The 12,246-nt window shown below is 37.4% G+C and overlaps 1 protein-coding gene across 3 annotated transcripts in view; it reads right to left on the reverse strand.

The window, feature by feature from the left end:
* Nucleotides 1–12,246, reverse strand: part of ZNF521 (zinc finger protein 521) — a 295,930-nt gene that overhangs the window by 252,149 nt on the left and 31,535 nt on the right. For all 3 annotated transcript variants that reach the window (XM_049901891.1, XM_049901893.1, XM_049901892.1), the window contains one exon: nucleotides 8,010–8,192. In XM_049901891.1, the coding sequence (XP_049757848.1) occupies nucleotides 8,010–8,192 (183 nt within the window). The remainder of the gene's footprint in view (nucleotides 1–8,009; nucleotides 8,193–12,246) is intronic.

Consider the following 12,246-nt stretch of genomic DNA (forward strand, 5'->3'; position numbering starts at 1 on the left):
AAAAATAAAGTAAAAGCACCAATTTACATTCTATTTCTAGAAGATTTCCTTCTTCAGGAGCTTTCCATTCATAATCAGTAGTGTCCTTGTGATTCAAAAGCTACTATAACAGGCTAGGAGTAAAAAACACCTAATAAACACGTATATCCAAAATACAGAGATTTTTTTCTTAAATTATTCCTTCAATATTCAAACTATTTTAACAAATGAATAAATGTAATAGCTCATCATTCATAGCGAGGACAACGTAACTCATCGGTACAGACCTTTTATAAATCCCAATTACAATACTCAAAAGCATTCAAAGAGCTTTGAAAAAACAATGGACCTAAAAATGAGCATTTTATATTCGTTTTTTGATATAGAATCTCAAAAACAAATATTTCAAGAAGAGAATCCTAGGCCAGGTACTAATATCAAGAATTTCTGCTGTGGCATGGTCAATGTGGAAACAAAGCCGGAAAAAGGAATGCACTCAGCCAACAGCTTAGAGGTTAGAACCAATCACAGATGATCACTTTTTCTTTGGCATATACACGGAAGAACTTAGTTTTAGCCCTGACAGGCTAAGAAAATGACACGCTCAGCCCCAACACTCTCTGAAACTGAGGACGGAGAGATTTGATGAGTTATTTTTCACAACATGAAATAAGTGGTAGTCAAGAACAGAGGTCTGTACAATATGGGGTACATAACTATAGGGTCGCTATGAGTTGACACCAGTGGGTTTTATCCTAGGGCAGAGATGATATTCCGAATGTTTATCAACAACTCTAACGAACACCGGCCACAACTAGCCATCCAGGTACAAATTCAACCTCCCCCGAGTGATTGTACAAGATCTGTTGGGAGTGAAAAGATAAACAGCTACTAGTGTGTTAGCGCCGGGGCCCACACTTTTCCATTCTCTTCACCACATTTCATTATACTGCAGTCTGTCTGTGCCTAGCTAAAGGGACTTACGGATCATTTTATTTAATTTTAACTAATCTAATCGACTCGACGGCAGTGGGTTTTTTTTTTAATTCCTACAAAATCCTCGGAATTTGACAACTGACTTTAAAGGTTTTCCACAAAGAAACTGCAGGATATTGATAATCAAACACTTGTAATCAGTAAGAAAATGGGATATGTGGCACCTCCACTCCTAGTAAAAGCTCTTTGTCGCCACTATATGGGGAGGAAAACCAAAACCAAACCCACTGCCATCAAGTCGATTGCGACTCATAGCGGCCCTATAGGACAGAGTAGAACTGCCCCACAGAGTTTCCAAGGAGCACCTGGCGGATTCGAACTGCCGACCTTTTGGCTAGCAGCCGTAGTATTTAACCACTACGCCACCAGGGTTTCCAAATGGGGAGGAGGGACAGTTTAATCCCACCTGACCAAAAGTTGGCAAAATAAAATTGAGATTATCAGGAAACATGATTTTGAAATATAGACTTATATCCACCACTGATAACAATGAATCTCATCAACAAATGTGCTGTTTTTGATGGTTTTGTAAGTTATTTTTTTGAGCAATTACAGCCTTTAAAATCAATTATTAAAATAAACAAATCTAGACTAGGACTTTGAAATAACATAAAAATTATTTATTCTCTTTTTTCTTCTTTACTTCATTTTTAATTCCTATTTTTGTGAATGTTGTATAATGCAAGTATCTACATAATGTATTAATAAGTAGCTATTAAATATATTAATAAATGTATAAGCAACATCATGATAATTGGGGAAAAGACTGAGGTTGTCAAGGATTTCATTTTATTTGGATTCACAATCAACACCCGTGGAGGCAGCAGTCAAAAAACTAAAAGATGCATTGCATTGGGCAAATCTGCTACAAAAGACCTCTTTAAAGTGTTGAAAAGCAAAGATGTCACCTTGAACACCAAGGTGTGCTTCATCCAAGCCATGGTGTTTTCAATCACCTCCTATGCATGTGAAAGCTGGATGATGAATAAGGAAGACCGAAGAAGAGCTGATGCTTTTGAATTGTGGTGCTGGAGAACATTGAATATACCATGGACTACCAAAAGAATGAAAAAATCTGTCTTGGAAGGAGTACAACCAGAATGTTTCTTGGAGGCAAGGTTGGCGAGACTATGTCTCACATACTTTGGACATGTTGTCAGGAGGGATCAGTGCCTGGAGAAGGACGTCATGCTTGGTAAAGCAGAGGGTCAGCAAAAAAGAAAAAGACCCTCAATGAGATGGATTGACACAGGGGCTGCAACAATGGACTTAAGCATAACAATTGTGAGGATGGCGCAGGACTAGGCAGTGTTTCATTCTGTTGTACGCAGGGTCACTATGAGTCAGAACCGACTTGATGGCACCTAACACCACCACCACAGAGATGTATACTAAATTTTTTATTGTCAAAAAATTTTGGAAACCCCTGATCTAAAATATAAGAAACATGTGAGGAAAGGGCTAGGACAGGGAATTGATGGTGGCCAGGAAACTGAACACTTAATGGTTACGGAGATCAGGAGAATGAGGTAAGCTAAAAACTAAGGAAAGATTTTGGATAGAAAACAAGGAATTGATCAAAATGGAAAGATTTATAGTGACTTAAGCCTGATTAATATTTAAATATATAATTCATCACTTGTAAATGATTAAAAACAAATTATGTATAATTTATTAATATAGAAATATGTAAATAAAAAGTACAATGCCTAATACCTAATAGAAACTAAAAAGTTAACAATACCACATTTATTTCATGCAATTTATTCAACCAATGACCTGAAAAGAAAAAGAGCACAAAGATGGTCTAAGAACAGTTTCAACATGCTTCTATGAAACAACGCTTCTCTCTGTAAAACTCTCATTTCTCTTATCCACATTGCCAGTGGAAATGTCAGGATGCTTGATGGTCATGTGGAACCAACCAGTCTTTAATTTGCCACGACCAGAGAACAAAAGTATGTTTTGTTTTTTTTTTTAAATTTTTTAATTATTTAGCACAAAGCAAAACATACAAGCAAAAAGAAATCCAGATGTCCAAAAGTCTTCAGTTCACAAAATGCACGTGGAGCGCACAGGAAGTCTCATGACTGTTAAAAACAAATTAAGTGAGCACACTATACTGATGTACAGCATGCACTCATCAATTTTAGTTCACTTTCCTCAAAAAAATGTGAACCTATACGGTAATAATATTTTTGTAAAGCATGCACTCATCAATTTCAGTTCACTTTCCTCAAAAAAATGTGGACCTATACGGTAATAATATTTTTGTAAAGAACCCACAAATCTGGCTAGAGCTTTATAAATCTGGTTTATAAACATGTTCCCCAAAACTACAGCAGCTTATTAGCTGCCACACCTATTTCTACCTACTCATCTTACCAGTAGTATGCGGACCGGCGGGTTAAGAGCTAATACAATGCTGTTTAGTTTTTCCTGCACTTACGCCCAGGCAATTCACATTAATGATGTGAAAGAACACTTAACAGACAACTCAAGTTTGCAAATTAGTAGGAGAAGAGAAAAATGCCTCAGAACAAGCATACGGTATTACCAAATGCACTTTACACATTTATCCTGTTAAGTGTAGCTTAGTCTTGATGATTTACAATGCTAGTTCTTACTCAGTTTTATAAGCATAATAAACTCTCCATAATCTCGGCCTTCCCCATAGCACCCTGCTATTAAATCTTTGTTGAGAATTGTGATGAGACCCCTCTGGCTTCCAGCCCTCCCCACCCCCTGAGGGAATTGGCAAGAAATGATAGGGTTTGTGGATTAGTAAAATGAGAGGTTTTCTGTGCTTTTCCTTCTTTAAATCTGTATTTTGATAATCTGTCTTCTGCACCAGAGTCCCAACAGCATTAGAATGTTGATTTCCCTCCCTTTCCAGCCTCCAGGAAGAAGGGAGCAGAGCTGGGGCAAGACAGGTGGTTTCCATCTACTGCTACAATTGAACAGCGGGATTAATTTTTTCTTTCACCTTTCTTCCATTCCCTCATCCAGGGATAATACAAAACTTATTTACATATGTTGAAGTATAAACTAGAGGAAAACTGTACCATGAGACAAAGAAGTAGAGAACTTATCTGTGTAACTATCACCTTCTCCCTTCCTACCATTAGGAACTGCTTCATTCTTTCCTAGGTGAAAGATACTTGCCCAAAACAGCACCCACGTTCCGGAACATTCTTGCCATGATGGGCTCCATGAATTGTGTGTGTGACACCCTGAAACACTCTGTGCTCTGCTGGATCACTGTCTTTGAGTTCTGTCCAGCATACAATATCTACACATAGTTTGATCAAGAACATTCTCAGTCCTCAGGCTGACTCTCAAATCTAGTCTAGAATTGGTCATCATGCTCCATATTTGACCTTCATCTCCTAAGGCCTCACCTGGTCTAGGCTCAGTTGGCAAGGCTGTACAAAGTTTCAAGACTTTTAATCGGTTTTCATATACGTACGCTCTACAAGGAGCGTGCCTCACCCTTGGGGATGAAAATTCCCAAAGGAAGAGATCTGAAGGAACAAGAAAGCACACAGTTACAGGACGGGAAGAATCCCAGAGCAGGGCTTCTATGGCACTCTCACAAGAGAACTACCCCAAGCAACCACATAGGTGTCAGACCAAGAGAATACCTCCATTTTCTGTTATTTTGCAAATCAACACATTGTACTTCATTTTCTACCAATGCTATGCTATAGTAAATGCTTTAGTACACTAAACAATAATTCCCTTTCTTCATACAAACTGTTCATCAAATAAACTTCAGGAACAAATACTTAACAACAACATAAATGAATCTCACAGAAATTATGTTGAGCAAAAGAAGCTGGCCACAGAAAAGGAATACATGCTATATGAGACCATTCATAACCATTTCTAGAAAAGGAAATGTTCTATGGCTAAAAATTTTAAATCTGCTACTTCTGGAGAAGTATTATTGATCAGTAAAAGGTATGAGGGAACTTTGTAGGATACTGGAAATTATCTATAGCTTAAAAGGGGTGTGAGTTACATAGGTACATGCATTTTTTTTTAAGTCATCAAACTGAAAACTTACAATGTATGAATTTCACTCTATGTAAATGTTACACTAAAAAATAATTATAAACAAGTATTATACTCTAGGTTGTTGGTTTGCTTACCATGATTGTATAAGTTAGCAATTTTCAAACTATTTACTATGTATTCTAGGCTCAAACAAATGAGTAAACATATTGAGGATGACGGAAGTCATGCCTCTCACTGTTAAAGAAGGTGGTAAAAAATATGGAAAGGAAAGACTAGAAAGTACCTGAGGTTCTGGATTGAAATGGAGGTACTGGTACGAACACCCATTTTTATTAGGCAGTTAGAGAAAAATAAGTGTACATGCATATATTTGTATATAGGTATTTTTATGAATTATATTACATATAGCATATATACTTACCATATACCAAAAACCAAAACCAAACCCAGTGCCATCAAGTCGATTCTGATTCATAGCAACCCTACAGGACAGAGCAGAATTGCCCCACAGAGTTTCCAAGGAGCGCCTGGCAGATTGGAACAGCCAACCCTTTGGTTAGCAGCCGTAGCACTTAACCACTACGCCACCAGGGTTTCCACATTTATCATATATATTGTATTAATTAAATATACATTCCCTAATTCTGTCTATTGAGAGAGTCTAGAAACAATGATATACCTGCAGCAATGAGCACACACAGGACCCATATCTTGGTTTCTAAATACCTTTGCCCTCTTAAAGGAACCAGGAGTCAGTAAAAAAAAAAAAAAAAAAAATGCTGACTGCAGGACTGAGACAGGAAAAGAACATGATGAGCCTGGAGCATGTGGTTGCAACAAAAACTAAGAAAGTCCTCAAACGATGATGCAGGCATATTAAATAAACACAGGATCCAGTGTGAAGTGATTCCAGTTGGCTAATTATGGGACAATTTGGGCATCGAACAAAGGAATCAATTATGATCCATTAAATAGAATAAAAATCCAAAAGTCCATGGCGATATGAATAAATAAATGAATGAATAATAAGGATGAGGACATTTATATAGTGCCAAAGTATTTTCCCACAAATTACTTATTATTTATAAGGGGAAAACAGTTATTAGTTATAAACAGTAATTTACTATTTACAAGGGAAAATACTTTTTACAAGAAGAAAATAGGTAACAGCAGTATTCTATCAATGTTAAATTTCCTGGCTTTGATTACTGTGGTCATGGAGGATAATGAACTTGTTCTTAGGAAATATATGATATATTTAGAGGGGAGCAGAGGAGCCCTGGTGGCACAGTGGCTAAAGTGCTCAGCTGCTAACAAAAACATCGGCAGTTCAAATCAACCATCCTCTCTGCAAGAGAAAGATGTGGCAGTCTGTTTCCGTAAAAATTCACAGCTCTGGGAACCCTATGAGGTAGTTCTACTCTGCTATAGAGTTGCTAAGAGTCAGAACAGACTCGAAGGCAGTGGGTTTGGGTTTGGGTTTAGAGGGGAACAATGTCTCAAATCTTCTCTCAAATGATTAAGGAAAAAATGGACAGAATGAATGATAAAGCAAATGGAGAAAATGTAAAAAGCTGGTGAATCTGGTAAATGGCATATGGGAGTTTCTTGTTATTATTCTCCAAATTTTTCTATATGTTTGGAATTATATCAAAATAAGAGTCAAAATTCTAAAAACTACAAAAAAGGGTGTAAGAACAATGTTTATACAGGCATCATCAATTCCCAAACTTAAGTTCCAAAAAAAGATAACGGCTTTTTTGAGGAAAAAAAATGTTTTACGGCCTAATAAACTTGCTTACTGCAATCCCTTCTTTAGATCCTCAGCACACTTTACTAAGAAAGTCTATTTAACTGGCTTTAATCCAACATTTCCTCAATCACCTGTTCAGGAAACCTCATTAAAATGGAAAACCCATTAAAATCTTACAAAAGTATCAATAGTCTATGGAAAGCAGTTGGAGAACCACTTGTGTAGTATATACACTTCCTGCACATGGTTAAACGAACAAAGATTTATACTAGAAAAATAACAGAAAAAGACAGATACACACAGACACATACATAGCAGACCCACTATTGAGCAAAAAGTTCAAAGACCTACTTATTCAAAGAGTAAGAGAAAAATAATACATATCAAAAACATAAATATATTTATATGTAAACATAAATAAATATATATCTTTATATATATAAATCTATTATTTATACTTATAAATACTGAGTTATATATATACATTTTATATGCATAATATAAAATGTCCCACACAGCCCATCTAGTATTTTCTTGTAGGCTCTATTTTTTAAAGAGGATAGAAATTTGGCAGACTGGGTTCGAGTTTTGGTTCAGTCACTAAATGGAACACGTTATGTTTTGTAACATGTCATTTTTAATCTGATTCACCCCATGAACTGTATAGCAAAAAGACTTCCTTTCCTTAGTGAGCATTTACTATTGGCCAAGCACTGTGCTGGCCTCAGTTAATACAATGGTGGAAAAAACTAGTTCCTGCCACCTATGAGCTTTCAGTTTAATGAGGGATATGGCAAAGTGAACATACACACTGAGAACTGTAATATTCGAGAGCATTTTTGTGGGATAGAAAAAAGATATCTAATTCTGGCAGAGTGTCCTTCCAGAGCTGACATTTAAGTTGAAATAAACTAATACATGATACATTTCTTTGGGAGAAAACAGTAAAAAAAGGTTTCTGTTTTACTTTATTTTAGTCATCCAATGTTAGGCTCTGCAACTACAGGGCACTGCTGTATTAAGACAGTAAAAATATACCCATAAGCTATTAAATCTAGATCCAATTCAAAATCTAAAAAGAACTGCGACACCGAGTTTGCCACAAACCACCACTTAGTGCTCTTTCAAAAACACCTCTAGACTTACCTAGGTCTCCAAGTGTGGGAGTAAAACAATTGGAAGAGAAAAACATAAAGGGGCCAACTGAAAAAATCAGAAATAGAACAGTACGGGAAGGCAAGAAGTGATAAGCATTGTTTACCTGTCAGCTGACATTGATTAATCTTGTGTTCTGTGATATCGCTCAGTGATTCAAACACCTGGAGGCAGCTGTCACAGCTGTGCACAGCTTCGTCTTCCAACTCCTCCCCGTCTTCTGGCCTCTTCTTACAATCTATTGCCCCCTCTCCATCTTCAGTCTTGTCTTCAAGTTTACAGTTGGGGTCTGAAAGAAAATCAAGACTGTAAGTATAGGGTTTAAAGACAGGTTCTTTTAAAGTAACATTTATTCTTCTTGCTACCAGAAACAGAAACACCCTGTTCCTCGAAACTGCAACAGGAGAGCTTGGCTGCTGATTTTATTACAGAAGGATCAAGAGTCTTCCCTAAAATTTTTTGGTTTGTGATCACTGAAGGAGTTTCTCCTTTTCTCCTCCACCATGCAGCCCTTTCCCACCTCCTGCTCCACCCTTAACGTTTTAACTTTGTCATTTTTTTCACAGCCTGCTACGGGCTTTTGCTTAAAAAGGAGAGATAAATCACTTTGAAAATTAAACAGTCGCCAACGCAAAGGAAAAAAACCACTGTGCTTAAGAATGGATTCCTTTTCTGTTAAATATACTCTTTCACGGGAAATTACCAGAATTAGCCAAAAGTCTAGAATAAACTAAGCTAATTACCATAGGCATGAAATTGACCTTTACTTATAAACTGGTCAAAACACACAGTAACCCTATTATTTGTTAGACAGCAATAGCAAAATTAGCCCTAACACACAGTAAAACATTGTTTCAAACACAAACTCAAGTGTAAATATATTGGTATGTCTCTTGTTTTCAAAATGATCAAGAAAAGCAACAAAGAACATGAAGAGCAATTAACCACAACTTGAGTTGGCATTATCAATGTTGAAAAGTTAAGTATTGTGAAAACTAATAGTCATTTCATTTTAACCCTAGGAATGATTCACAGACAACAAAGGGGAATAAAAGAATAAAGCCCACAAAATGGTTTTACTAGAAGCTCAGACTTGTTGATTATTTATGCTCTACTTTTTTTACTTTTATGCTCCCCTTTTACGCTTCCCTGGCATCAAAGTGGTTAAGCATTTGGCTGCTAACTAGAAGTTCGAATCCACCAGCCGCTCCTTGGAAACCTTATGTATGGGGCAGTTCTACTGTGTCCTATAGTGTCACTAGGAGTTGGAATCGACTCAATGGCAACTTTTGGAGGGGGGGAGAGGGGGCGTTTATTCAGTTTATAGAAACACCTCCCAAAATTCTGGTGTTATCACTCCTCTTTGCAGGAAAGCAGTAAGAGGGGAGAGGGAGAAGGGAGGGAGGAAAGAAAGAAGGGATGGAAAAAGAGAGGAAGAGGGAAGGAGAGAGAGAGTGCACATGTATACTTGGGGAAAAGTAGGATAATAATACCAATGACTTAATTTTTTATATGAGCAGATTAAATATTTGAAATGTTACAATCACACATCCACAGAAATAAAATAATTCACATATTTCTTGGAAAAGTAAACGCCACCACAGCACGTTCCCATTGTCCGAAAGTGTTCCCTGCTACCTGGCCCATAACAGGCTGCTAAAGAATTGTACAGCCCACTTAACTCCTTTTTTCCGGCAGTTGCTCCAAAGCCTCTCTTTACATCTGCAATAAAATTAACTCTATCACGACCCTTCAAATGATTCATATGCCAAAAGCAACTTACGTTTCAAGATACATAATAATAGCTCGAGATTGTGGAAAAACAAAAACAGAATTCCCATCTCAAAGAGTAAGTAGTTTTGCTTGTTTGTTTTCTTAAAGAACATACTGTTTAAGTAAATTGGTAATCTGAGTTGATTTGCTGTCTGGAAAATTATTATCTCAACACTCTACCCAGTGCCCATTTAAATACACTGGGGTTTAGACTGTTCATTCCTGGGGGAGTAATCCCAAGACCTTTTTTGTTTGTCTTGTACTTTGCCCAGCACAGTGCCATGTCCAGGTGAGCGCTTAGTAAATATTATCTGGTGATGATAGGAAGAGGTGGGAGAAAAAAATTACATTAAAAAATTCTTTACTGGTATTTTTTCTATAACAGGAGTAGAGCAGATACCTCCAAATTAAAAGCACCTATGTGGCAACATTTTCCAAAACTGACACTATATATGACCCACCACAGTTGAGTTTTCTGTTTGGGTAACGTTCCAAAGATCACCAACAAACTAAAACCAAGTAGTAAAATACTGCCAAACTGGAGAGCAATTCAGGAGCACCAGTAACAGTACCAACTACGGCAAACTGACCCTGACACCATTCAACACTTGTTGGAAGGCAGCATGCACACACTGAATATATTAGCTGTTTAGCATGAGTTCCCAGTTTCTCATAAAGCTGGCAGCACTCAGGGAAATGTGGGTGCTAGGTCTGAATTTTAATACGATTATTTAAATGCTACACATCGAGTTTGCAGACCTGTTTGTTTTAAATAAGGAGACACTCTGAATACTTTTAGTATGCAGAGGAAAATGGTAAATACTTGCCTTCCTTATTATTCAAGAATATGGGCACTTTACAAGAATCTAATATCGAAAATACCAAACAAATAAGAACGTCTGATGCTTTAGCTCTTAAAAGCTAAAGAATGACTCCAGCCCATGCTTCTGACACTGTGACTAGTTATGAAAATGAGGGTCATTTTAAGACTAATAAAAAATGTTTTTGCTTCCACTTCTGCATTTACAGATAGAACCCTTCAGGGACTGAAGTCAGTCAGGCTTATTCACTTCTGCGGCAACTTTAGGATGCATGCTCCAGCCAACTGGCGAATTTGTTTTTAGGTCAACACTTAAGAGGGACCCTCTGGGAGATGGGTTCGATTATAGGCTAGGATGCCATGGTGTGATGAGTACTGGAATCTCAAGTCACTCTCCTTCTAAGTAGATTTTTCCAACCTCCACTTTCACGAAAAAGCTCTTTTTTGGCCACTCAAAATATTTGTTTCTTTGCATTACAGGTTTCCATTCCTAATGTCAGTTGATGTAGGAAGATTTTTTAGAAAGCTTCCTTTGTCAACCATTTTTCCCCCACAGGTGGCTACACTTCAGTAGTGGCACATGGCCTTAGTTACGTAGTTTTTATAAACTCCTTTGAGAGTCAACCATAAAAAAAATGACTGTATAACTCTGCTAGCTATTCAAACCTCTGACTTCAACCTATGAGGTTATAAATATAACGTCCATCCCTCTAAGTAACGCCCTCCCCACCAAACACTGCTGCACCAAGGACAACTGTTTTTCCAACTCCAGTGTTGTGCTATAAACCCATCCAAAGAACGATCTTTAAAATATCCTTATAACCCTGCACTTCAGCTACAAAGCCCATCACAGCTATGGGCACTGTTCTCTCTCCTCTGCCCTAAATGGTGCCACCCAACCAACCACATTGGATCCATCCCAGATACTCTCACCTGCACAACCCACTTGCCACCTCCTCCCTTCAAAAGGGTGCTATGGAACACTGGATTTATACTGTCCTGAGCTGGATAAAACACTTAGTTTTAGAAAAAAGGCACAATTATCACAAAAAATAAAATAAATGGCAGCTGTTTCCAAATTTGTTAACATTATTTATCAATGGAAACTTGAAAAGCAGCATGATTTTCCCCTTATTATGTTCTCTGGCAGGTGGTTCTTTCCTTCTTCTCATCCTCCTCTTCATAAAGATTGTTATTGCTATAACTTGGTTTAATAAAATTACGACTTCGGGGAAAATAAAAAATTGCACTGGCTTAAAAGTGTTGGAGGCAATAAACCTATGGACTTCAATTAATTTCAAGTGTGGGATCAGTTTAAGGCCAACCAGCAGAAATTCTATTCTGTCCATGTAGAAACGAGGTTTCACCACATTTACTTTTTATAACCTATATAAAAGTCAAGTAAAAGTAATGAATATCTAAAAGCCATCTCAGTGGACTGGCAAAGACTATCTGTATGCTTGAAACTCATCTTACATATTTCTCTCTGTACAACAAGGATCTCATGGCTGATCAAAGCTAAAATGTCAAACTACTGAGAAAACAGCCCAATTTCCAATCCATTTCACTGCCTAGGAACGGACCTCCTTCCAAGTCACTTTTGCATGGAAAAGCACTGGCAAAAGAAAGAAAAACTAAGAGATCATGTGGTTATAATTATTACCAGGCAAGGGATACTTCTGCAGCTCAGTGGTAAAGTAAAACTCTGTCGCTCTCTGCTCCCAATAGTGTCCATCGCAAAACAACTGCC

Source organism: Elephas maximus, chromosome 11, assembly GCF_024166365.1.
Source record: "Elephas maximus indicus isolate mEleMax1 chromosome 11, mEleMax1 primary haplotype, whole genome shotgun sequence".
NCBI classification, from domain to species: Eukaryota; Metazoa; Chordata; class Mammalia; order Proboscidea; family Elephantidae; genus Elephas; species Elephas maximus.